This window comes from Momordica charantia, assembly GCF_013281855.1.
Source record: "Momordica charantia cultivar OHB3-1 chromosome 8 unlocalized genomic scaffold, Mcharantia_2.0 BLBB01000008.1, whole genome shotgun sequence".
In the NCBI taxonomy this organism is placed as follows: Eukaryota; Viridiplantae; Streptophyta; class Magnoliopsida; order Cucurbitales; family Cucurbitaceae; genus Momordica; species Momordica charantia.
Window position 1 is genome coordinate 31,679,883 of NW_028275166.1, and position 24,962 is coordinate 31,704,844.

General features: G+C 35.0%; 4 protein-coding genes across 4 annotated transcripts; 3 read left to right on the forward strand and 1 right to left on the reverse strand.

Annotated features, from left to right (window-relative positions):
• The first annotated feature begins 4,130 nt into the window (after positions 1-4,130).
• On the forward strand, positions 4,131-10,412 carry LOC111023281 (importin subunit alpha-1b). Its single transcript, XM_022300683.2, has 11 exons — positions 4,131-4,550; positions 5,287-5,383; positions 5,468-5,559; positions 5,646-5,777; positions 6,040-6,225; positions 6,465-6,628; positions 6,704-6,782; positions 9,011-9,139; positions 9,244-9,371; positions 9,456-9,829; positions 10,012-10,412. Exons 1-10 carry the CDS (start codon positions 4,341-4,343, stop codon positions 9,823-9,825), a joined length of 1,587 nt encoding a protein of 528 aa, XP_022156375.1. The 5' UTR covers positions 4,131-4,340; the 3' UTR covers positions 9,826-9,829; positions 10,012-10,412.
• A 1,019-nt stretch (positions 10,413-11,431) lies between these two features.
• Positions 11,432-15,357, reverse strand: LOC111023326 (tlg2p-like protein a). Its single transcript, XM_022300742.2, has 8 exons — positions 14,864-15,357; positions 13,720-13,996; positions 12,778-12,867; positions 12,527-12,607; positions 12,355-12,432; positions 12,216-12,281; positions 12,042-12,122; positions 11,432-11,935 (listed from the first exon to the last, which is right to left on the reverse strand). The coding sequence occupies exons 1-8, from the start codon at positions 15,070-15,072 to the stop codon at positions 11,828-11,830; spliced, it is 990 nt and encodes a 329-aa protein (XP_022156434.1). The 5' UTR covers positions 15,073-15,357; the 3' UTR covers positions 11,432-11,827.
• Positions 15,358-17,516: 2,159 nt separating this feature from the next.
• On the forward strand, positions 17,517-21,560 carry LOC111023319 (PRP38 family protein). The gene is made up of 6 exons (XM_022300735.2): positions 17,517-17,931; positions 18,513-18,634; positions 18,756-18,846; positions 19,199-19,325; positions 19,419-19,489; positions 20,797-21,560. Exons 1-6 carry the CDS (start codon positions 17,642-17,644, stop codon positions 21,347-21,349), a joined length of 1,254 nt encoding a protein of 417 aa, XP_022156427.1. The 5' UTR covers positions 17,517-17,641; the 3' UTR covers positions 21,350-21,560.
• Positions 21,561-22,143: 583 nt separating this feature from the next.
• Positions 22,144-24,726, forward strand: LOC111023315 (wall-associated receptor kinase-like 20). The gene has a single exon (XM_022300730.2). The coding sequence runs from the start codon at positions 23,858-23,860 to the stop codon at positions 24,488-24,490; it is 633 nt and encodes a 210-aa protein (XP_022156422.1). The 5' UTR covers positions 22,144-23,857; the 3' UTR covers positions 24,491-24,726.
• Positions 24,727-24,962: the final 236 nt, after the last annotated feature.

Consider the following 24,962-nt stretch of genomic DNA (forward strand, 5'->3'; position numbering starts at 1 on the left):
GTTTCAACTATTTTTTTAATTTTCTTTTCTCGTTCTTTTTTCGGGAAAAAAAATCTTGCCACAAAGGTTATATATTATATAAAACCTCCAAATTTTATATTATTTATATTATATAACCTAATTTTTAGTACGAAAACCTCCAAATTTAGGTATACGTTGAATACTTATGTTGGGTATATGTTAAGGTATAACGTTAATATGGATTAAATTTTGAATATATGTCACATATACTTCAAAGTATATATTATATAACCTAATATTAAATTTATACATAGAATGTGTTGATCATACTATAAATTGGAATATATTATATAACTTAATAGTATATGTACCAATAAAAAGTATATATTATATAACTATATATGTTTATCATATTATTGCCAAAAAAGAGGCGTGAAAAAAGAGACCAAGAAAAAAAATAGGTAAAAAAGATTTCATGATATAGAGCACTCGCAGCGGATTCTAACAAATACTATATTCTGTGCTGTGCATCGAAGAGGAATAAGAATAATAACATTCATTACGAAAGATTGGAATTGCCTTTAGGTATCTATATTCTAGGCTTTCGGCTAATTTAGTCTAATTGACTACTATTCCTAGTGCTACTCCTACAGCTTCCCTTACGCCGTAGTATATAGACACTTGTTCAGAGAACCCTTCCTTTATGTTATGATATAAATTGGAAAGCGGAAACAAAAGAGAGAAGAGCGGGCATATGCCAAACGTGAATACCCCCTAAGCTACAGGTTTTTCCTGGTAGAGAGACCCAATCTTGATAAATGCCACGACTTCAGTCTTTTTCAATAAAATCATCAAAATCAACAAAGCCCAAATTCTCTTTCCCCTTCAAGTTTATTGATGCGTGAATTATACTCTCCCGGATCCTTCCAAGATGCACACCAAACTTGATAATCGGGGATCGGAGAACCTACAAAACCAATCAAACCTAAACCGGTGTGACTAAGGACGGTAGATGGATAATCAAGTTAAAGTGTAGAGAGTAGGGTCTTTTTGCATACCTCTAGGCTTTGCCTCACCATTCCATTTATAGAAGTCGAGTTCTCATCCCTTTAGGGTTTACCCCAGTCGAATCCTTATACATCTTAATATTTGGGCTCGTTCGGTCGTTGTGGACTTTAGGTCAAATCGAGAATCAAGTCGGGATACTTCGAGTGGGACTGCGAAACGGTTGGGATAACCGCTACGGTTCTCGACTGGGGGGCCGTGGAGGCACTGTTCGGCCAGGGCCGACCCAAGTCGTCGGGTGCCGAGCCCTCTTTCCTGGTTCGGGCTTTCTCTCGGGTTTCCTTCGGGCCCCGTTGCTTGGTCTATTCTTCTTTTATCTCCCCATGACACACTCCATAACAGTATATAGTTTATAGTTCATAAGTTTATGTGAGCTTGATTTCGGTTGATCGATTCTTTATCATAAAATCAACACTTATTGTTTATAGTCGGATATATAGTTTATATCTACGAATAAATACCAAGTTTGTAGATGATTCTGCCTCAGTTATAAGAATTCAATAACCTGATATAGTTTATATATGTTTTTATCGTCTATTGGGATATATAAGTGTTTGTATCCTTTAATGTATATATGATATATTAGTGGATATATCTTACAACGCGGGCCGGCAGACTGCGCGGACGGGGTCCGTCGTATGTGGATATGCGGATATATGTTTATTGAGACTTCAAAAGATGTTTATATAATTTTGAATTGTCTTTAAAGATTGAGCATCAATGTGGGAGTGAATTAAGGAAAAATCAATCTTTTTGAATGAGTAAATTATTGTTCCGGGTGAATTAAGGGATCTGTGTTGAAAATTGGTATGAGATCGATAATAATTAAAGGATTATGATAATAATTTATGAAATTAAATCTTTTATATTTAAAAAAACAAATAATATAATAAGTGTAGATGCAATAAATAAAGGTATAATCAAAATTAAAATAAAATCCTGCCCGCAGAAATTTAAAAATATAAAATTAGAAAAAGTTAGACATATGTGTAAATAAATTTCTAAAACAGTCCACGTTATCTCTGCTCCTAAGTGGATTATGACTCATTGTTCTGGCCAATTGATTTGGTTTGGTAGTTTTGGATTCTAAATTATAATAAATTAGTTATTTTATAAGCAATATATTCCTGCCAATAGAGTATTAACAGAGATGACGGTTTTTTTTTTAATTTAATTCATACTATGCTAAAAAAGTGTTTATCTAAATAATAATCTACGTTCAATTTAGAATTATTTGCAATGTCATACATTCAAATACAAATATATTCCACATTGTTGAGTTTTTTATTTTTATGTTTAAATAATATTTTTTTCAATGTACCATCAAAATGTCAATTTTAATTCCACTAACTTTAATTTACTTCAATCAAATACTTTTGAAACGACCATTTTGATATGTGTACTTTTTTTATCATTTATTTGTTTAAAAAAATATTTTTTTATTTAGGGGAAAAAGACTTTACATTAAAACAAAATAACAAAAATCTAACCATTAAAAAAAAGAACTCTAACAAAATGCTAAAATAAAATATTGTTTGTTTGAACAAATCAATTTAACTAATTAAACTTTTAAGATTTAAATCTATCTTTAAAAGAAAATGAGATGAATATTAAATATATTTAGATTCAAATTGAAATTATGACTCAAATGGCACCTTGAATTATTGGATTTCTGGCTTCCAAACATCTGTTTATTTCATGACGTTCTCTACAACCTAATTAAGCATCGAGTTATCGGTCTCCGACCTGCCAACCAGAGCTGCAAAGCAACGATTTATTCAACACAATTTCGTTTTTTTTTTTTTTTTTACAAGTTGTTAGATTTGTTTTTTCAGTTTGTATTTTATGTTGTTTTAAATAAAGCATTGAACTAAGATAACTCCCAAACACACTCATAAAACGTTAAATAAGACCTGCAAGATTTTTTTTCTAGTAGAGGTGAGGTTCGAACTCATGAACTTTTGATCAGAGATAGGACCTACAATGTTTAAATGCTCATATATATATCTATACAATATATAAAAATAATGGTTACTAGGAGAAACTTTATCTCCGAATTTTGTCATTTAATTTTAATGTTTTATTTATTATTTTAATTACAATTTTGTCCTTTCATCCCCCGCTCTCAAATTTCAATTCACTTTTCTCTTTCTAAATCCTTCGAGTTCCACTCATTCTCTTTCTCCTATCTCCTCACGCCACCTTCCTAATTTTTATCATCTTCTCAATACATTTATTTAAATTAAAATGAACTATTGAAAAAAAAGAAAATAATTGGAAAATTTTGAATAAAATTGTTGTCGATTTATTATTAAAAAATTAATGACTTATCTTTAATTATATAATTAATAATAAAATTTCAAAAATTATAATGTTTTAATTGTTAAATAATTATGTTTAAAAAATAAATATTAAAATAAATAATTAGGTGAATGAGTTGATAAAACAAAATTAAATGATAAAAATGTGAAAGTTTGAATGTAAAATATTTTGTCGATTTATTTTAAAAAACAATTATAAATTTTTAACAATCGAAAATAGATTAAAAACATCTATAATATTTTGGAAAATACTTTTGCACAATTTTAATTATCTATAAATTTTTTAATTTAAAAAATACGTCCCTCATAATTAATTATCAATAATTATTAAATTATATTATGTTATTTTAAATATAAAAAATTTCATGATTTTTCTTTTATTTCTTTCCTTCTTACCATTTTATTTGACATTATCAACATTTTTACATTGAACTTAATTGTTACTGTCAATAATGATTTTACCTTCATCACAATGATCAACTATTATTACAATTTGTCCAAACTGTAATTCTATCAGTCGCTCCATAATATAATTCGTAATAATGTTCTTTACAAAATTTCACATGCATCGTCGTGCTAACTAGTTTTTTTTTTTCTTCTTTTGATAGAACGTCTCTAACTAGCATAGATAAAATCATTACCGGAAAAAAAATCCATAATATAAAATACTAAATCTAATAAGAATAATTAAAGTGTCAATTCCGTAATAATCTCCCAATCTAAGTCGATTTACAGAACACAGCCCGCTCTTCGGCACGTCCATATAAATTGATGGGTAGGGTTCCCAACGTTCACTATCGGTTCTCTCTCTCTCTTCCACAGTGAAAGAAACTCAAAACTAAAAAAAACTTCGTACCAAGTTCTTCCTCTCTCTCTCTCTCTCTCTCTACTCTCTCTCCTTCACCGGCGAACAAAACCCCTTAATCGTCACCGCGGCATCGCCGATTTGCTCTACTTATCGGCGTTTCAGTTCGGCTCTTTGGTGTTCGCACGATGTCGTTGAGGCCGAACGAGAGGGCTGAGGTTCGGCGGAACCGGTACAAGGTTGCGGTGGATGCAGATGAAGGTCGGAGAAGAAGGGAGGACAATATGGTCGAGATTCGGAAGAATCGGAGAGAGGAGAGCTTGCAGAAGAAGAGGCGCGAGGGTCTTCAAGCCCAGCAACTGCAGACTTCCACTCACTCCTCGGTACTGGAAAAGAAGGTCAATCTCGAATGACTTTGCTTCGTGATTGTTTTTTTTTTCGTTTCTGGATTTTATGTGCTTTGGGGGGAGAGTTGTGATGTCGTGGTTTGGTGGTGGAGTTTGATTTTAGTGGCTGTTTAGGGTTTGCTAGCTGGGCGATCGTGTTTTATTCAGTTTATTTTTTGGAATTTTGCTATTAGGGAGTTGGAATTTATGCTTCATTCTTTGGACTTTGAAGATCAGGCTGGGAGAATTTCCGTTTCGACTGTTGGGGAAGTGGAAATATGTTGCGTCCATTATAACTGCTGCTTATTGAACTTCGAGAGAATTTTAGGCATTCTAGTTAATTGGATTATCCAGAGAATGGAAATTGATTGACTTATCTTTTTGTTATTCGATGTATTTCAACTGCGCACTCTGATTCCGAAACTTGAGTCTCTCTCTCTGTACTTGGAGTTTCTGAAACCAATTTAGCTTCAGTTGGTGAACGTATTTTTTAAGTGAATTATTGTGATCCGAACCATGTGCAAGTTTTTGTATTTGTTACTCAAGATTCTACTTTGGTCAAGCCGTGTAAATGAGCATTATCACTCCTGCAAATATTTATCCGTTTTCCCTTATACCTCGGTGGATAGAGTTAACAGAATCAGTCTGAGTTATGTAATGGTACTAAAATAAGTTTCTTCATTTGAACTTTGAGTGAGTACTTTATGATTGGAAATCATGTTTGTTAGTGTGAAATGTTTCACTGCAGTTAGAACATCTACCATCCATGGTTGCGGGTGTTTGGTCTGATGATGGTAATCAGCAACTAGAAGCAACTACTCAGTTTAGGAAACTGCTTTCAATTGGTCGGTAGTGTTCTAATATTGTTTGTTTTTTAAACTTTAAATTTTTATTTTTTTGTTAGTAACCTTAAAATATTTGTTCTTCAGAGCGTAGTCCCCCAATTGAAGAAGTTATACAGTCAGGAGTTGTTCCTCGTTTTGTCGAATTTCTCATGAGAGAGGATTTTCCACAGCTTCAGGTGTGATACAGGTTATATTATCTATGATTATAGCATTGTAAGATGTGATGAAGTGATAACGTCCTTGTTGCATCAAAATTATGTAGTTTGAAGCTGCTTGGGCTCTTACGAATATTGCTTCGGGAACATCAGAAAACACTAAGGTTGTCATCGATCATGGTGCTGTGCCAATATTTGTGAAACTTCTTGCTTCACCAAGTGATGATGTTCGGGAGCAGGTGAACTTTTTGAGTTTCTTTACACAAGGATGTCTAGCGGCACCTTTTCCTTTTCCTGAAAGTGTTAATTCCTCACCCTATATTTTAGATAAGTTTGTTTCCTCCACTTCTATATAATAGGATTATTTAATTCTTATGAAATGGATCGAAAATAAATCCAGATTTTCTATTCCAGAAATGTTGTTAATTTAGTTGATTTGTGAGTGTAGTTGGATCGACAAGCATTATAAAATGTTCAATTATCTTCTCATATTGTCTGCAGGCTGTTTGGGCATTAGGAAATGTTGCTGGGGATTCTTCAAGATGTCGTGATTTGGTTCTTGGTCATGGAGCATTACTGCCTTTACTAGCACAGTTGAATGAGCAAGCTAAGCTCTCTATGCTGAGAAATGCTACATGGACACTATCAAATTTTTGCAGGGGCAAGCCACAGCCCGCTTTTGATCTGGTGGGCAATTTTCCAGATATTTTGGGTTTCAAATAGATACTGTAATTGTTGGGTTTTGGATTATTCGAGTACTACCCCACCGCCACCCTCCACCCTTTTGCTTTTTTATGCATGTAGGAAGGTTTTCAAGAGTCGGTGGATAGCCATTGACTGTTCATGGAAAGTAGGAACATACATATTTGATGTTAACAACTTGTGGGGTTTTATTTCCTAAGTCAGTTGGCTCATTTTTCTGACAGGTCAAGCCAGCACTTCCTGCTCTTGCACGTCTGATACATTCAAACGATGAGGAAGTATTGACTGATGCTTGCTGGGCACTATCATACCTTTCTGATGGTACAAACGACAAAATTCAAGCTGTTATTGAAGCAGGTGTTTGCCCTCGGCTCGTTGAGCTCTTAATGTGAGTACGATCATTGAGCGGTGTTATATTTTTCTTCTTTTATACATCTAAAATAGATGGTTTATTATCTTCTAGGCATCCTGCTCCTTCAGTGCTCATTCCAGCCCTTCGAACTGTTGGAAACATTGTTACAGGCGATGATTTGCAAACTCAGGTATGAGATTTTCGGTTCTTGTTGTTGCATTAATTAGTAGCTGCCTCCTGGACACCTGACCTTAGTCGACTAGTGTGGTAGTAAATTTCTTTTTTATTGCCATGAAGATTATTTCCATCTCTTTGAACTTGTATGATTAGTTGACTACCTTTATGTGTCTACCCTTTGAACTAGGTTTTGAAATAACTTTACACACATTTTTTGGAAACTGTTTGTGAAGTTGCTTTTAGATGCTCTAGCCTTTTCAGAAAGTTGAGCAGAAACTGTATTGTCATGTCATTCCCATTGTTGGATGTAAAGACAATTTCATTCATTGTATTGGAATTTAGAAATAATATCGTTATGTAGTGAAATCATATTTTTATTCATAGATGACTTTGGACTTGGAAGTTGGAAAAGTGTACCGGAGATTATAAAACTATTGTTTCTTCGTTTTGGATAGTTCTTTCTGTTATTTCCCTGACTTCCTAATTTTAGCTAACTGTTATCTAATAGGGGAACCAAAGAATTGAAATAGGAATTGTTTAAAGAACTTTTAGATCATGGAAATACAATAGATATGCCTCTAATAATTTAGGAACTTAGCACCCCCCTTATAAGCAAACTTAGCCCTAAATAACTATGGCCCCGTTTAATTACCATTTTGTTTTTTATTTTCTGTTTTCACTACTTCCATCCATGTGTTCCTTTGTTTCGTTGTCAAATTTTTGAAACCTTTTCCAAAGCCACCTATGTATTCCTTTGTCCTGTTATCAACTTTTTTGAAAATGTTTTCAAAATCTTATCTAAATTTTGTAAATGAAAATGTTTAAATCAACTTTTTCAAAAACTTGTTTTTATTCTTAAAATTTGTTTAAGAATTCATTATGAAGAAAGATGGAAAACATGGTAAATAAATGGTGAGAAAATAAGCACAATTGTTTGAAAGAAAAAACTAAAAATGAAATCCTTATCAAACAAGGCCTAAAATAGTCCTAAAATAATTGCCTTTACCCTTCTCACCCACTATTTATGACAAGCTAAATTAACAGAATGTTAGAAAATTAATGGATGCTGCGATAGTTGTTGAATAATCTCTTTTGATTATCTCAATAATAGTCTTTGACCTTTGTATTATTTTAAACCTTGTTTGGGTCATCCAAGCTTGATTTTGTATGGAGCAAGAAAAAGCACTTCACCAGCCACTCCGTCTGTGAAACCCACCAAATTACTGAACCTGGCTGACTGGTTGCTTCTACACATGCTTTCTTCTCTGATAGAAGACCTACCATCCTTGTTTCATTACTTGTTGCTCCAATTCAGCCTGTCGTAGTAATACTTGTAACATCTTAATTAATAGTATTCTTAACATTATCCTTGGAAGACTAGTGATTTTAGTCATCAATTTATTGGGTGTTGGTAGATTATTAGCAATAATTACCATGCATTTTTTGATGTAAATAATAGTACATATGATGACAGCTAAGGAACCATTCAGCCTGTCGTAGTAATACTTGTAACATCTTAATTAATAGTATTCTTAACATTATCCTTGGAAGACTAGTGATTTTAGTCATCAATTTATTGGGTGTTGGTAGATTATTAGCAATAATTACCATGCATTTTTTGATGTAAATAATAGTACATATGATGACAGCTAAGGAACCATTCAGCCTGTTGTAGTAATACTTGTAACATCTTAAATTAATAGTATTCTTAACATTATCCTTGGAAGACTTGTGCTCTGTTTCTCTTTCATTTGGTTTCTTCTGGTGCCTGAAAATAACAGAAACTGAAGTTGACAGTATATCTGGAAGTATTTGAATTACAATATTAAGGTAGAGCTCATGGGTGTTCATCCTGTACTAAAATTAAAGATGAGAAAGCTTCTACTAAGTTCTCTGTTATCCACACCGATGTACACGGCATCTGGAGCCTTACTTTTTTTAGACTGGTCCCCTCCAACTGTCAGGTGGGATTTGGACTGATAGGAATAACAAAATCTTTAGGAGGTGGAGAGAGTTAGGGAGTATGTTTGGAAGCTCATTACTTAAATTTAATACTTCTATATGGTTTTTTTTTTAGGAGTCATGGATTGGAGCCCTTTTCTTTTTGTTGTAGGGCTGATTTTTTGTATGCCCTTATATGTTCTTTTTTCATTTATAGGTTTCTGATTAAAAAAAAACTATAAGGTGTCAATGATTAGTGGATCTCTTTGAATCTCACTGATAATGATTCTTTCTCCGTAGGTTATCATCCATCACAATGCCCTACCTTGTCTGCTAAATTTATTGACTAATAATCATAAGAAGAGCATCAAGAAAGAGGCCTGCTGGACTATATCCAATATAACAGCTGGGAACAAGGCACAGATTCAGGTAAAGTCACATAATCAAGCACCTCAACATGCTCACTAGTATGTGTTTTGACATGTAATGGATTAATTTCAGCTATATGATCATCTTTCTTTCTATCTTTCTAGTCTGTGATAGAGGCCAATATAGTTGCTCCCCTTGTTCACCTGCTTCAAAATGCTGAATTCGATATTAAGAAAGAGGCTGCATGGGCAATTTCAAATGCCACATCTGGAGGTTCTCATGAACAGATTAAGTATGGCATTTTCGTCTCCTGGTTCCCAATTATCTAGTGCATGTCCTAGGCATCATTTTCATGGATTGTTTTTCCTGCTAACAGGTACCTAGTAAGTCAAGGGTGTATCAAACCTCTGTGCGATCTTCTAATTTGCCCAGATCCTAGGATCGTCACAGTTTGTCTGGAAGGACTTGAGAATATCTTGAAGGTAGGAGAAGCTGAAAAGAACCTGAACAATACAGTAGATGTAAATCCCTATGCCCAAATGATAGATGATGCTGAGGGGCTAGAGAAAATCGAGAACCTCCAGAGTCATGACAATACTGAAATTTATGAGAAGGCAGTGAAGATCCTCGAGACTTACTGGTTGGAAGATGAAGATGAGACTATGCCACCGGGTACCGCCTCCCAAGCTGGATTCAATTTTGGTGATCGGCCTGCCGTACCATCTGGGGGATTCAACTTTGGCTAAGAAGGTACCTCTTTCTTTTCTTCCGTTTTTTACCTACTGGATTAGAGTCAGATCGATACATGACTTGAACACATATTTTCTATAGGTTGTACTACTGTGTCCTTGATAAGTTAGATTAGAGTCAGATTGGAAGTTCGAGTTCCAGCAATTTTCGAGAAAAAATCATTTTGATCTTACTAATTGCAGGTTGCCCAGCTGGTTATTTTGATGACATCTCCAGTCAACGAGTCGGGTCGGGTCAGGCGTGTATGTTGTTGTTTGGCTATGCTTATCCCAGTCTCAGTTGTTATTTAGTGTTGCTGGACTGGCTCGGACGTTTTTTTACATGAGTTGGGGATTGACTGGTGATGAGACGGTGGAATATATATTATATCAATTGGTAATATAGTTTCCACAGATCTGAGAAATCGGAGTGATTTCGTTTGGCGAACTGTGATTTGTTATTGTTTTTCTTAGTTATCAACTTGTCATAAACATGGAGTCTAAGCATTGTTTTTTCACACTATTACACTCTTATCATTTTTTGTTCATAGTTTTCCAGCCAAGAGTGATTTTTTAGATTTATATACCGGATACCATTTTGGCTACCTGGCATCTTTATGTTGTTATGTTCAAACAACATAGGGAAGAAAGTTTTGGTACTATCTTTTTTTTGCTCCTTCTGCTACATGACTTGAATTAATGATATTTCAATTGTTAAAATTCTATTTTGGTCTACACGGAGCGCTCTCGATGTATCTTTACATCTCGTAGCTTTGGCAGATTGATTAGCTTCGTTCATCTTCAATGCAAGATTGTAGGTTTGTCAGATTGCTCATCTTCAATGCAAGATTGCTCAATCAGCGAGCTATTACACTCTTTCAAGGGTAGTTGACTCTAGTTGTTCCTACACCCCTGCCTACATCCTTGGAGCTTTCTGTTTTTTGTTTTTTTGTTTTTTTGTTTTTTTTTTTTTTGATAGAGATGGAGAAAGTGGACAAAATAGATATAGGAGCGAAATGATGAGCCTATTGTTATTGGAAGAGTCAAAATATCTGATGAAGTGAAGAAACATCTAAATTACCCTCCTGAAAACTATATTTTGATTGACCCTCAACCATATTAATTGTTTATGGTTTTTAGCTTTTGGTTTGTATATTTTGAATATGTTTATTTTAGTTCTTATGTTTGCAATTTTTCTCCATTTTAGTTTCTATGTTCTCAAAATATTTTTAAGTTTTCGTTTTGGTTTTATCATTTTATCGTTTATACTACACTCAATATATATATACACACACACTTTTAATGAATTTGTGTTAAAATTTTGCAATTTTCTAAAAGTATGACGATCAAATGAAAATTTCGAATGAATTAAAGTTGGGAAGTATAGGGATTGAAATGAATTAGTACTACATGTGATTCTTTCCCAACGTAATGTACAACTTTTTCAATGTTTTTTCATGATGGTTGACTTTTCCAATGTTTTTTGCAACTTTAAGGTTGTTATCTGCCATTATTTCCAATCCAAATTTAAAGATCGCCTGAAGAATGTATAATCTATGAAGTGAAAGAAATATCAAATGGCTTCAAATTTCACATCTAAACCAAGCAAAATTGGTACAAACCGGATGGGAAGGCTTTATGTTAATTTTATTGCACGGAGACAGAAGTACAAACATACAAATAAGAAAACAAAGTGATCTCGAAGTAAGTTGGACAGCCAAGATCCAATCTTCTTTTATAAAAACTCTAGTGAAAAATCGAAAGAATTATCGGTATAGGTACGATGACAAGTTTCCTATGCTCTCGATCAAAATCTCTATACAAAATATTTCATTCCAGACACTGAAATTCAAGAGGAAGAAGCCATTTCCTCGCCGGAAAAACCAAAAATTACCCATGGAATGAGTGAATCTGCTCAAGAATTCCTTCTGATGAGCCTGGAAACGCCACTATCTCTGAGTGTAAAGTGCCTCTGAGGAGCAATATTGGTAACTGTGCACTGGAATTGTATGCTTGAAGATCAAAACAGTATGGTTTTTAGGATCAAGAGAACCAACATGACAAAGCACATGATAATGAGCACGGACGCGCACATTACCATCCCCCCCTGTTTCTGTGTTCTCTCTGCCTGCACGACGACGTAATTACAGATGAATCAGAGAGATTTCCCTACAAGATGGGGTATCTTTTGAGAATTTTTTAAAATTAGAAGGGATTAGTGAACTAGGACTGACCTTCTGCAGTTGCTTAAGGCCCTCCTCCACAGTTGTCGCTACATTTTGAATATTGTAATCTATTCTATCAATAATTGTGCCCTGTTGAAGAAGTGTGTATGTATTTATATATATGATCAATTAGTATGTACGGATATGTAATGAACTTTCAGGATGGGGATGGGAATCTCTAACCTGGTCTATGACAAGTACTGATAGATCCTTCATGATCTGAGCGAGCTCATTCACAGATTCGACAACCTGGATTGAAGTGAATTGATTGAATAATGATATATACAGAAATGGGGATTGTAGGGAGTGCTTTACTACTCACTTGATGGATTTCTCTCTCTCTTTCAGCAGTAAATGCTTCACTCTTTCGAAGCTTAGCCATCTGATGCTCATTAAATACCTATGCACGACTTAGGCATTAGACAATAAAAATCATAGTGAATGTTGTCGTTTCAAACTTGTGAGAATAAAAAGATGGAGAATGTCTAGAGTACCATGTTTTCCAAATCATCGTCCTCCAGTCTTGATCGATTTCCGTTTAGATTCATCTCTATATCAATCCTATCTTGACCTTCCTAATTCACAAAAAAATCAGACCGGGATTTATATATTTGAAGTTGAGCGTCAAATATGAACATGAAGAATTCTGTAACTACGGCAGTTTCTCTCTGTTGTCAAATGAAGATATGCATGAGGACATGATCTAGACCTCTACTCAATACCAAATGAAATATTATTTCTACACCTCTTTTTGCTGCTGTAGGCGCTTTAGATAAGTTGACTGTTTCTTGCGTAGCTCCATGGAAAGGTTCTGAAGGTCGGTGGCAAGAGCTCGCTGCATCATAGAAGCATATTACAATATGAAGTTTAGGACTGGACCCCAATACTTGGAGAGATTTACTGTAAATGTTGACTTGCAATGGGAGAAAAGAAATCAAATTTGCTTTTGCACTAAATTAACAATTTTAGAATGCAAGTTGGGGAGGAAATGAGATGGTGAATATAGTACTCAGAGGAAATAGACGTCAAAACATGTTGGTTTATAAATGAAGTCAACAATTTCACCTTCCCTACCTGCCCAAGCACGTTGAGCCCTAAAGATTAGCTAGAACAAAGGGCTTGCAGTAGATTATTACAGTAAGGCTATTAAATTCGAGAAAACTCATCCATGATTCCAGCCAAAAAGATTAGTAGAAGGAGGGATCGAGAATGCCATATCGAATACTGATAAATAAGTAAGAATTGCCTCAACCAAGAATAATGGAATTGTACCTAAATAAAGATCCAGGTTTGTTATCGAATTGGCAAACAAAGAGAATGCAAGCTATGCAAAAGTGAAGAGGGTGTTCATGCCTAGAAGTTTCTCATCAAGTAGAATGGAAGGCCTAAAAGGCATTGGTATGAGGATCATAAGGGTCGCCTGCAAAACTGACGGTTGACAAACCATCAAGGCAAATGAGAAAGAACAGAGGAACTAATGAGAAGAAACAAAGCCATTGTGTTCTTGCCCTTCTGCAAGTTCGCCAAACCCATAAATTTTTAAATAGAATTTAAATTTTAAGAGATTTTATACGAATTTCTGCATGATAGAACAAGGAAAACAGAGAGAGCAACTCTGTGTAAGAGAAGTGACTTAATCAGCCAACATATATTCAACACATTAACCATTTTCATCTTAAAGTTATACCTGAACGTTTTTTCTGATATTGGAATCCTCAGAAGGACCAGCCGCAGAGAGTCTCTGTAGTCCCTTCTCCGATTTCTTAATTAAATGTGTTATTTCTTGCGTGAGAGCCTCAATTAACCTTTGATCTTCTTTACCATCTCCAAACGAAGGCATCAAAGCCTTCGCATGAGCTTTAGCTAACTCTGTCATCTTTGCTCGTGCACGTTGCACATTTGCAGCTATTTCTTCGGATACATCGACCCAAGCCGGAGGCAGACCCACGGTATGAGCACCCTTACTGCATTAATACACAGAGATAACTCATAAGCCAAGAACATAACGATATGGGCGGGATTTGAGAAAAAGAAAAATAATAATTACAAGTTTAGTCATTGAACTTTGAACTTAGATGTATTTGTCTATTTAAATATACAAACTTCACAAGATTTAAATTGCCGCCTTGAATTTTGAACTCATAATCTATTCAGCATGTGCCGTTGACTAAATGATGTCCCAACATGCTTATCAGACAATTAATTGTTTTCTTTTATAGACTGTATCCTTCTATTTTTGACCACATGTTCACTTCCTTTTGGTTATTTGTCAATCGTCTCATGCTAAACCAATCAACATTTGTGCATAGACACAACACATAATTCCAGTCATAATCTCTAAGACATAATTCCAACTTCAAAGATTTCAAGCATAAAACAGACACAGCTAGAGATGAAATTTGTAATATAACCAAAGGAGAAACCAGACATTCTTCAAGTTTTTATGACTATACTCAATGGTATCCGTAGTTCCCTCGGTTATTCCACCATAATTGTGCAAAATGCGTCCTCTGCTTCTGTAATGGCTATTTCACACTTCTTTACCTTATATACGTTGAACCAACCCAATGCTGCATTTCTCTACTCCAAACGTTAATCACCTAGGAATTCAATTTTCTCATCCCCTTCTTCCATGAAAGTGGCAACTGCTAACTGGCACTAAATCTCAATTTAGACGAGATCTTAAGCGATGCCTTCAGCAAAACCATCACAAACCACATTTCACTTTCCAACATTAAATTCTCAAGATTTAGACCAAAAAAAGAGATTTGGATCAAATTCACATATACCAGCACACAGTCATGCACATATGTATATAGACAGAGATAGACCTTGAATTACCCGGATCCTCAGTACTTAAGGGGGCATAAGTCCGATTCGGATGCAGCAACGACGAGCTCACCAATTCAATCACCGGACCACCAGCGCCAGAACTAGTCGATGGCGATGCCGAAACTGGCGAAGAGCTGGTAGGAGCCCTCACACTTCTCAACGCGTCCCTGTATTTCCTAAAAAGCAAAGTCCGATTCCTTGACGCCATGGAGGGAGGGGGGAAGAGCTCGAATTCTCGTTGCAAAGAATTCCGAAACTCTTCAAACTCGAAGTCCAAGGATCTGTTAAAATTTGTTCAAGTAGAAAATCTCATTGCCGGGAAGAAGAAAAGCTCGAACGAACGGGAATTTCAGGTAAGGTGATCGGAGATCGGGCAGAGGGGAGGAGAATGCGGCGGCCGGAAGAAAGTCACGTGCCCGGCGATCTGATAGTGGCCGAGTTACGTTGTTGAATTTTGGAGAGATCGTAAACCGATGGCACGCGTGAAGACTTAACCCCGTCGGCATGAACTTTGTTGACATGTTTCGGGCCCCAGTTAACTGGGCCTGATTGGATCATCGGATTTGGGCTGTTCAGACTGGGCCCAGTTGGAAAGCTGTGTTTGGGCCGCGGAGCCCGATTTCTCAAATTTTTAAAATAATATTTTCGTAAATAGACAAAATAGTTCTTCTTGTGCAGAAGTTATTTTAAGTTTCTTTGTTAGTCCTGTTTTGTATTCCTAAACAAAATAAAAAATAAAAAAATCCAAGATTTGTTTCCGAAAATTTCTCGCGAAATGCTCAATCCCGTGTTTTTATTGTTATCTAATGGGGGAACCAAAGAATTTGAAATATGAATCGTTTAGTTTAAACAACTTTTGGATCATGGAAATACAGTAGAATTTGGAAACTTAGCACCTCCCTTCTGAGCAAACTTAACCCCGAATAACTAACGGTTCGTTTGATTACTATTTTGTTTTTGGTTTTTTATTTTCACTACATACATTCATGTGTTCTTTTGTATTCAATGTGTTCGAGGAAATGTCATTTTTTTTACTTATAATCTATAAATTGATTTTTTTAATAATTTGAAAAAATATGCTCACCAATGGTATCGATAGATATTTCGGTTAAATAATTTGAAAATATATGTATAGTTTGTTTTGGTGAGATAACGTAAGAATTGACTTTTTTTCCTAAATAATTTGAAATCGACTTGTTTTTTTTCCCTTTTTACCAAAGTTTCTTTCTATCTCTTTATCTCTTATAAAAAAATATTAAAAGAAAATATCATCTTTGATATTAGTTAAATTATATCACCGTTATTTGTATATAATAAATTTTATGTTTGAAATTTTATACATATTTCACATATCTGGTTTAATTATGTAACTAAATATTAGATTTGATTAGAAATTATCGATAAAATATAATCAATCAACAATAACTTTAATTTACTAAGTCAAATAATTTACATGTAAGTATACTAATTCAAATAATTTACATGTAAGTATATATAATTTTATTATGATGTTATCATTATAACGACATTTTCTTAAGTATATTATTTATATATTTAGATATGATGGTCAAAATTGAACAATTACGAGCTAATTAAACTACAATTAAAGTTTTATTTACTAATTCAAAAAATTTGCATCAATATTCACAATTTCCTTGTTTTTTCCCGAAATATCCATCGACATCGACATGTCCGTAAAATCGGGATCTCGACATTTTCATCGACATCGACATTTCGATAGTTGGTATATATATATTTTACGTCAATATATTTGTAAATTAATTGAACTTATTTTTGCCAGGAATATAAAAAACGCATGATTAAAATATATAATATTATTTATATAAAACCTGAAAAGAAAAAAAAATATAATAAACGATAGCCCATACAAGCATAATCCACATTTTGAAAATATATAATATTATTTATATAAAACCTGAAAAGAAAAAAAATATAATAAACGATAGCCCATACAAGCATAATCGACATTTTGTTCCTTGTTAGGGCCTATCGAAGGTTGAATATTTCATATTTGCATTGTAATAAAAAAAGAAAAAAGAAAAAAGAAAAAAGAAAAATAGAAAAACAATGGGGGATAAATTTAGGGCATGTTGTAAATGAAACTTATTTTAAAAATATAGTTGTTTAACTAAAAATATTGTAGGTTTTGAAATTTTTTTTAAAAATATTGTAGTTTTAAAAAACAAAAGGGTAGTCGTCCCTTCAAGAGATAACCATTTAGACGTGGCGCTTGGCGCCACATAAATTTTTTTAAAAATTTGAACGTAACGACCATGTGGGATGATCGTCTCCGGTCGATTCATTTTTAGAAAAAAAAATATATAATTTTTTATATTATATATTATTTAATAGTTTTAATGTAAAAAAATTCTTAGTGGTGTAGTGGATGTACTACTCTTCTAATATTTTTTTCATAACTACTATATAATATAACAAATTTTTTAAAAAAATTTACGTGCCACGTGTAAATGGTCGTCTCTTGAAAATCTTAAATTTTTTAAAATTACAATAATTTTAAAATAAGTTTCAAAATCTATAATATTTTTAATTAAACAACTATATTTTTAAAATAAATTTCATTTACAACAATATTTAAAAAAAAAAAAATCTTTGTATACATAGAATTTCCCAATTGGCCGATTTTCTCCCTCTCTCGGTCTCTGGTTTCTATTCATCTGACAATTAGGGTTTTGATCATTCTCCTCTGTCGATTTATCTGGAACCATACGCATTTCGCTGTTCTATAGCCGGTGGTTATGGCTAATCGAACAGACCCAGCTGCGAAGAGCATAAGGGGAACGAACCCGCAGAATCTGGTGGAGAAGATTCTTCGCTCGAAGATCTACCAGAACACTTACTGGAAGGAGCAATGTTTTGGTTTGACTGCGGAGACATTAGTGGACAAGGCCATGGAGCTCGACCACCTCGGCGGTACATTTGGTGGCAACCGCAAGCCCACGCCTTTCATGTGTCTCGTCATGAAGATGCTTCAGATTCAGCCGGAGAAGGAAATCGTTATCGAGTTCATCAAGAACGAGGATTACAAGTAATTTTTTTATTGTCATTTAAGCTCCCATTAAGCAGAACTTTGCATTTGGCTCCCTAGAAAAGTTGAGGAGTAGGGTTCATTGGAGGGTGAAATATTTGTGGTTTTGATGTTTCAATTGTTTGTTTTAGGGATTGAGGGAAAGAAACCATGATTAAGGGAACTTACTGCGAACCTTGCGAATGAAAAGTAATCGTTGGTCAAAAAGTTTTTGCAGTTGATAAATGAATCGGAAGTTAGGGATAGTGAATGATCAGCATGAGAAATGGACGGTTAGGTCTTATCGTTGAGCTAAAACAAATACGGAAAGGGGTTCTGTATCTTATGGTGTACTATGGTTCTTAAAGGTTGTTATTTATCGCCTTGATTTCCAATTACTGGTTTTATAATGTATGGTCTTGAAAATGAGTTGTCTGCTTGGATCTAAATCTCATCTGTCAGTTCATATCTATTTAGTTTTGTGAAAACTCTCTCTCTCTCTCTCTCTCTCTCTCTCTCTCTCTCTCTCCTGATAATGGTAGGTTGGCTTTCTAGACTCTTTCAAGCATTCTTCTGAAGTTACCTTTTTGCATTGGTCTTAGATATGTTCGGGTTCTTGGTGCCTTTTACTTGCGTCTCACTGGGACTGATGTTGATGTGTATCGTTACCTGGAGCCTTTGTACAATGACTATCGGAAATTGAGGAGAAAATTAGCCGATGGATGTAAGATTCAGGGCCTCTCCTTGAATTTTTATATATTAAATTATTTGTGAAAATTAGTTGATTTTACTTTCTTGTTGCATTAATGTATTACTAGCTATGAACTTGATCTTATTTTTACCAGGTTTTTCTTTAACACATGTGGATGAAGTCATTGATGAACTTCTTACTAAAGATTATTCATGCGACATTGCTATGCCACGTGTCAAAAAGAGGTATGGTATTGATAACTTAAGTGGCTATTTTCCAGTCAATTTATTTTTCAAGCGGAAGTTGATAATGTTTTATTGAAATCTGGGCTTTTGGAGAAATATGTATTATTCATCGTTTGACAAACAGAAGTACATGGGCCACAAGCTCTATATATCTACTGTTCTGTTTATTTCACTCTCTTTATGTGTCAATAGTGTTCAATTTTGAATGGATAGACTTCCAACCTTCTTCAATGGCTTAGTTTTCTCTGCTTCTAATGGATTCTCGTTCTTTTCTCTGTTTCAACCCCTGAATTTTGAGTGCTGTACTGATTCTGAAGTTACATAAGATACACTTTGTACTTTGTGATGACAGATGGACCCTTGAATCTACTGGTTTACTGCCTGCAAGGAAAAGTGCTCTAGAAGATGACTTTGAGGAGGAGGAAGAGAAAGAGGATGCTGAGGCACTTAACGACTTAGAAGATGAGATTCACGAGAAGGTTTTAAATGCATTTTCTATTTGTGTTTGTCAGTGAGTATCCAGTATGTATTTTCTTCTCCTTGTTAACCGTTTTGAGATTGTGCATCTGCAGAATCATTACCGAGGGAGAAGTCCTGGGCGGGAGAGAGATAGAGATAGAAGGCGTGATAGTCACAGACACAGGTCCAATCCCCTCTTCTCTGCCTTTTTGTTTTCTTCTCCCTCCCTCCCCCTCTCGATTTTATGGATGCAACTATGATCCTATTGGTGAATTTGTGAATATTTGTTCTTGTAGAGAGACATCAATTGAAATCTCGAGTCTATTAGCTGTCTTCATTCGTAGTTAAACTTTTCATTGAACACAAATAATAATGTCCAAGATCGAAATAAATAATTTTGAACTTTTCCTTTTGTGGTCTCTTAGTACAGTTGGTGTAAGCCGACAGTTGAAAATTAGATTAAAAAAATTTAGAAGATGAATGGGAGAATGGAAGTTGGGGCTTGGCTATCCATGCTATTGCCTATCTTGGAATTGAATTTATTGGGTTCCTAGATGTTTTCCTTTTTGACTAGCTTGTTAGGTCCAGCGAGTGCTAAGTTGATTTTTGTTTTTGACTGCCAAAAGAGAAACTCCTGGAGAACAATAGAGATCTTTTACGTTCCTGAAATGATATCTTTATGCCATTGTATTAAAATGGATCTTTGCTTGATCTGGCTCTTTGTAGACTTATTTTGATGTATTCTTCTATGGAGAAACTGAGTTTTATTTATCTACTTAGTTGGAAGCAGTTGGAACCTGTTATTCTTGGAATCCTTTCCATACTAGTCAATGAACATTCATATGTTTTCTGTCACTACCATGGCATTTCAAGCCATTGGTTGATGGCTGCTTCCTAAAATAAATTCTTACGATCCTGCCAGGTTTCTCTGTACTGACAGTGTGCAGCTGAGAAGTATGATGGATCGTACATATATTAGTCATAGTGATTACATTTTCCAATTTAATTATTGTATTGCATTCAATGATTATTTTGGTGACTACAGGTTTTCATATTTGTTAATTGTTTGTAACTGCTACTGTAAATGTGCCACTTGTAGGATACTGTTAATTAGAATTTTTGCTCTTTGAGACTAGATATTTATATGAGTGAGAAATGACAATGAAATAGCAAGAGTTGTTGATCTGACCTGAAAATTTTTTTCTATCTATTTTTAGCTTTATGACGAAAAGGCTAATTCGATTGTATTTACAAGATGATCAAGTTTGTTTTTAGTTCTTCCAATAATTTCATCTTTTCCAGTGATGGAATTACCTGTTTGTGCATTCGGTAGAAGATATTTTCTTCATACTCTTTTGATCCCGAAAACCTATAACCTTGTATAGAATTCATTATTCAGTTGTTGCATTGATAAGTTGTCTTACTACGTTCCATTGAGAGCGAACAATTTTAATTTTCTGACCCCACGTTTTTGTTGTTGTTTAATCTTAGGGACCGAGATTATGATAGAGACCGAGATTATGACAGAGACTATGATAGAGATCGTGGACGTGGACGTGAAAGAGATAGAGATCGAGAAAGGGATAGGGATAGGGATAGGGAGAGGGATAGAGATCGAGATAGGGATAGGGATAGAGATAGAGACCGGGACCGGGATAGAGAGAGAGATAGGGATAGGGATAGGGATCGCTATCGCCTAAGGGATGAGAAGGAATATGGTAGAGATCGAGAGAGGGAAAGGGAAGGCAGGGAGCGGGATAGGAGAGACAGAGATCGAGATCGTGGTAGGAGGAGGAGCCATTCAAGGAGCCGAAGTAGGAGTAAGGATCGGGAGGATGGGGAGCACCGCAAGAGACATGCCCGCAGTAGTGCTAGTCCTAGAAGAAGGGATGGAGCGGAGGATATAGACGAGCCGAAGAGGAAGAAAGAAAAGAAGGAGAAGGAGAAGGAGAAGAAAGAAAATGGGGCAGGTGTGGCGGAGGATCCAGAGATTGCAGAATGGAACAGGATTCGGGCTTCTCTTGGAATGGCACCTCTGAAGTAAGATGACTAGTTTTCCATTCTTCAGTTGCTTCATGATGTATCTGTGAGTAAATTCTGTTGCACGAGTAAAAGAGCTTATGCTGATTTCTGTATTATATTTGGTGCAATTACAATCTTTGTTGGGATAACACTGGAAATGTTGCACTACAGCTGATCTCAGCCCTCTTCTTCTATGCCTAACTATACTTCAATTACAACTTTAGTTCATGTAATTTTAGTTCATGTAATTTCAAGATTGTCCCGGATTAATAGGTCATCAAACTCTCAGTTTTGTGTATAATAGTTTCTTAAATTATAATTTGTTCTTAAATTTTTAATTTTGTGTTTAACAAATGTTTTATCTATGCACCCAAAAAAGTATATGGATAAAGTTTACTTGGTTTGGATTCTTTTAGAATATATTTAGCCTAGTCTCGAACTTGAGAAGTATATTTACATTATGGCATTTTCTTTAATGGGGTTATTTTTGTTTTTAAAATATATTTAGCTTAGTCTCGAAGTTGAGAAATATATTTACATTATGGTCTTTTTCTTTAGTGGAGTTATTTTTGTTTTTTCCAAGTCAAATTAAATTAATTTAGACTTCTATGTCAATTATCATTGATTATCGAGGACAGTTTTTAAGTTTTATTGAAAATACAAGGACAAAATCAAACATCAGTACAAAGATTTAAGTACAGTGATTAAAGTAGAGTAAATCTCAAATAAAAGATCAAAATATTTTAACGTTTATAGTATTTTATATGGTTAAATTCTCGATTATCTTATTTCCAAATAGTCTCTAAAGCGCTAATCACAGTTGGGCCAAGAAAGAAAAAGTCTGCAAAACTTGGGCTAAAAACAGTTGGGCCCTCAGCATATTTTAGAGCTTTTGAGTAGCCCAGCCCAGCCCAGTCCAATTAGCAAATATGGGTTGGGCTCGAAAATCTTGCTGTCGGCACACATTTGCAGTGTTGATTGATGTTTGCGCAGATGTACCGGGCGGCGTACGGCGGACGTTGACGGGCTCCGCCGTCTCAGCCTCTCGGATTTTGGCTTTCACCGGATTTGCAACAAGCTTTTTGTTGAAGACGAGTTCGATTGTTCAGAGCTTTCACCAAGCCTTAAGGATTTCGCCTGGTTCTCTCCTTCCTTTTTTGTGTTGTGTATCATCTTCTCTTCTAGCTGGTTCCAAACTTCAACACTTGATTGAACGATGAATTAATGCTTTTCGTGTCAGCTATTAAGCATGGATGTTTGAATATTTAGTATCCGAAGAGTTCATATTAGCTATTTTCTCTCTGGCTTGAATTTCTATAGTAATTTCACGTCTCCTAAATTCCTCTTTGAATTTCATGAGGTTTATTCATAGTATTTTGATCTGAGTGGCTTTAACTTAGATTTACAAGGTCGAGGGACTTATGTAGTTATATGATCCTTTACCGCGATAACTGTCGTTTCTCGTTACATATGTTTAGAGATTCTACAGATTGTTTAAGTTAGCCTGATTCGGTTCTCCAGTAGATTTGAGGTTCAAGGAAATATAATAACCTTAGTACGCAAACGCATTATCGTTCGACAGGTGGTATCATTTGGCTATTTCTTTATTGGACTGGAAGTGCTGTCAGCCATTCGGTCGTCCACCATAAAAGTTTGTTTTCTTAATAAAAAAGAATCTAGATCTGCAAGGTAATGGAAGCATTATGTTGTGTTTGGAACCTTTAATACCTGAGGAGAATTACAGTCCATGCCCATCCACTTTGAGAAACGACTCAAAAGGCAATTTTGTACCATAAAGATGTCTAAAAAAGAAAGTGGGATTTGGTGAAAGTTATTTTGACACCTGTTGGCTCCACCTGATATCAAAGAATAAAAGATCAAGCAAAGATTCAAAAAGTGAAAATGGAAGACTTGTTCAGTTGGAGATATTTTTATCAGATAGTCTTCGTTTCTTATCATAGTCATGCATATTATGATTTGCAGGTCTTTCATATCTGAGCTGATATTGATATCTTTCAGCTGTACCTTAAATAAAATTCTAGGCATGTCAATAGATATAATGCCATTCAACAACGTGCTGGGAAATTACTTGTTCTCTCTTTTCTGCCCTCGCTATACTTTGGTGTTAGGACAAAAAAATAGAAAAAGGAAAGGGAGTCGAGAAAGGAGAATTCTCTCAAGGTCATATAAGCTTGATTAGTTTAAAAACTAGCGAATTAGCTACAAACTTCATGCATCTTGTGATAAGTTTGATTTATTTCTCTCTTAATGGTTAAGTTTGTATATATTTTCTCCATGCACTGAGATCTGTCTTGCCACAATGTGGGTTTATAAATTATAGTGACAATTATAATTCATAAAAGAGAACCCACTAAGATTGGATGGCACAGTCCTTTGGTCTCCGTACATCCACATTATGTTCCAATCTCGCAATTATTTATGCATCAGATCCCCGTGGGTTTTCTATAAGTAGACATTTGGCTCTGAGCACATTGTAATTCTCTATTGGAATCTCTCCACTGCTTTCTAAATGAAGAATATCAATAAGACCATGCTTTTGATATTCGCTCTGTTTTTTCATGTATCTAAAGCATTAGTTTGTCATTCTTGTCCCAAATGTGGAAATCTTGAAGTTCCTTATCCGCTTAGCACAAATGACAACTGTGGAGACTCTAGGTACAGAATCTATTGCTATGACGGTATTCTTCAGTTCAAGTCAAGTGGTGGGTTTTACTATAATATCCATTCCATTGATCCCGATGCTTATAAGCTTATTATAAGGCCACCCCAAATAAAGAGAAAGAGTTGTTACTCTTCTGATCTCTCTTTAGGAGGTTTAAGGCTGGATGAACATTTGCCTTTCAACATTTCTACACAGAATACTGTCATGCTGCTGAATTGCTCAGATAATCTTATAAATTCACCCCTAAATTGTTCTACAAACAGCCTCTGTAGGCAGTTTGAGGAAAAAATGGAGGAATCAAGTGGGTGCAAGAACACCCTTTGCTGCACCTACTTGAAAGATTCAGCCATGACTTCCCACATGATAAGAGTCAGAATTGGAGGCTGCACTGCTTATACTGCTGTGGTCAATTTGAAGCCTGGAGATCCATTTGAAACCTGGAACTATGGAATTGAGTTGCAATGGGTCCCTCCAAACTAGATTGGATTTCTGGGACTGGGATGATAATGTTATATATCATATCATGCTATGAAGCGGCTGTACTCAAAATATGGTGTTTTTTTTCCTCCTTTTATCCTTCTTTTGTGTGCATTTTACTGGTTGGTGAAATCTTTTGATTGCTTTTGGTTTTCTACCATGTACTTTATTGTTTGGTTTTCCTTCCTATTTTGGTTTGATGCTGAATGTTAATGCATGGCCTACTATTGAGTTTTTTTTTTCTTGTTTCCTTCATTGTTATGTACATCACACTTGATGTCTTTTGTGGCCTCCTTTTGCATCATAAATAATTCATACCTAGTTGTTGTGAGGGTTAAAACATCTCCAAACAAACTAAGGGAGGTCTCTCTTAACGAGCAATACCCCTTGCTTTGGCTTTGTTTTTTGACCAAGAGCTCTTTCTTTATCTAGGCTGTTAATCCCTTAACAGTGGTTTTATTAATAGTCCGATCAA

Excerpts from the sequence above, each read along its gene's own strand:
- LOC111023319 (XM_022300735.2), top strand. The coding sequence starts at position 17,642 with ATGGCTAATCGAACAGACCCAGCTGCGAAGAGCATAAGGGGAACGAAC. Across the intron at positions 18,847-19,198 it reads ATGCCACGTGTCAAAAAGAG|ATGGACCCTTGAATCTACTG; the intron begins GTATGGTATTGA and ends TTGTGATGACAG. Across the intron at positions 19,326-19,418 it reads AAGATGAGATTCACGAGAAG|AATCATTACCGAGGGAGAAG; the intron begins GTTTTAAATGCA and ends GTGCATCTGCAG.
- LOC111023281 (XM_022300683.2), top strand. The coding sequence starts at position 4,341 with ATGTCGTTGAGGCCGAACGAGAGGGCTGAGGTTCGGCGGAACCGGTAC. Across the intron at positions 5,778-6,039 it reads GTGATGATGTTCGGGAGCAG|GCTGTTTGGGCATTAGGAAA; the intron begins GTGAACTTTTTG and ends TATTGTCTGCAG. Across the intron at positions 9,372-9,455 it reads GGTTCTCATGAACAGATTAA|GTACCTAGTAAGTCAAGGGT; the intron begins GTATGGCATTTT and ends TCCTGCTAACAG.
- LOC111023326 (XM_022300742.2), bottom strand. The coding sequence starts at position 15,072 with ATGGCGTCAAGGAATCGGACTTTGCTTTTTAGGAAATACAGGGACGCG. Across the intron at positions 13,997-14,863 it reads GAGGATCCGGGTAATTCAAG|TAAGGGTGCTCATACCGTGG; the intron begins GTCTATCTCTGT and ends GTATTAATGCAG. Across the intron at positions 12,433-12,526 it reads ACGATGATTTGGAAAACATG|GTATTTAATGAGCATCAGAT; the intron begins GTACTCTAGACA and ends AGTCGTGCATAG.
- LOC111023315 (XM_022300730.2), top strand. The coding sequence starts at position 23,858 with ATGAAGAATATCAATAAGACCATGCTTTTGATATTCGCTCTGTTTTTT.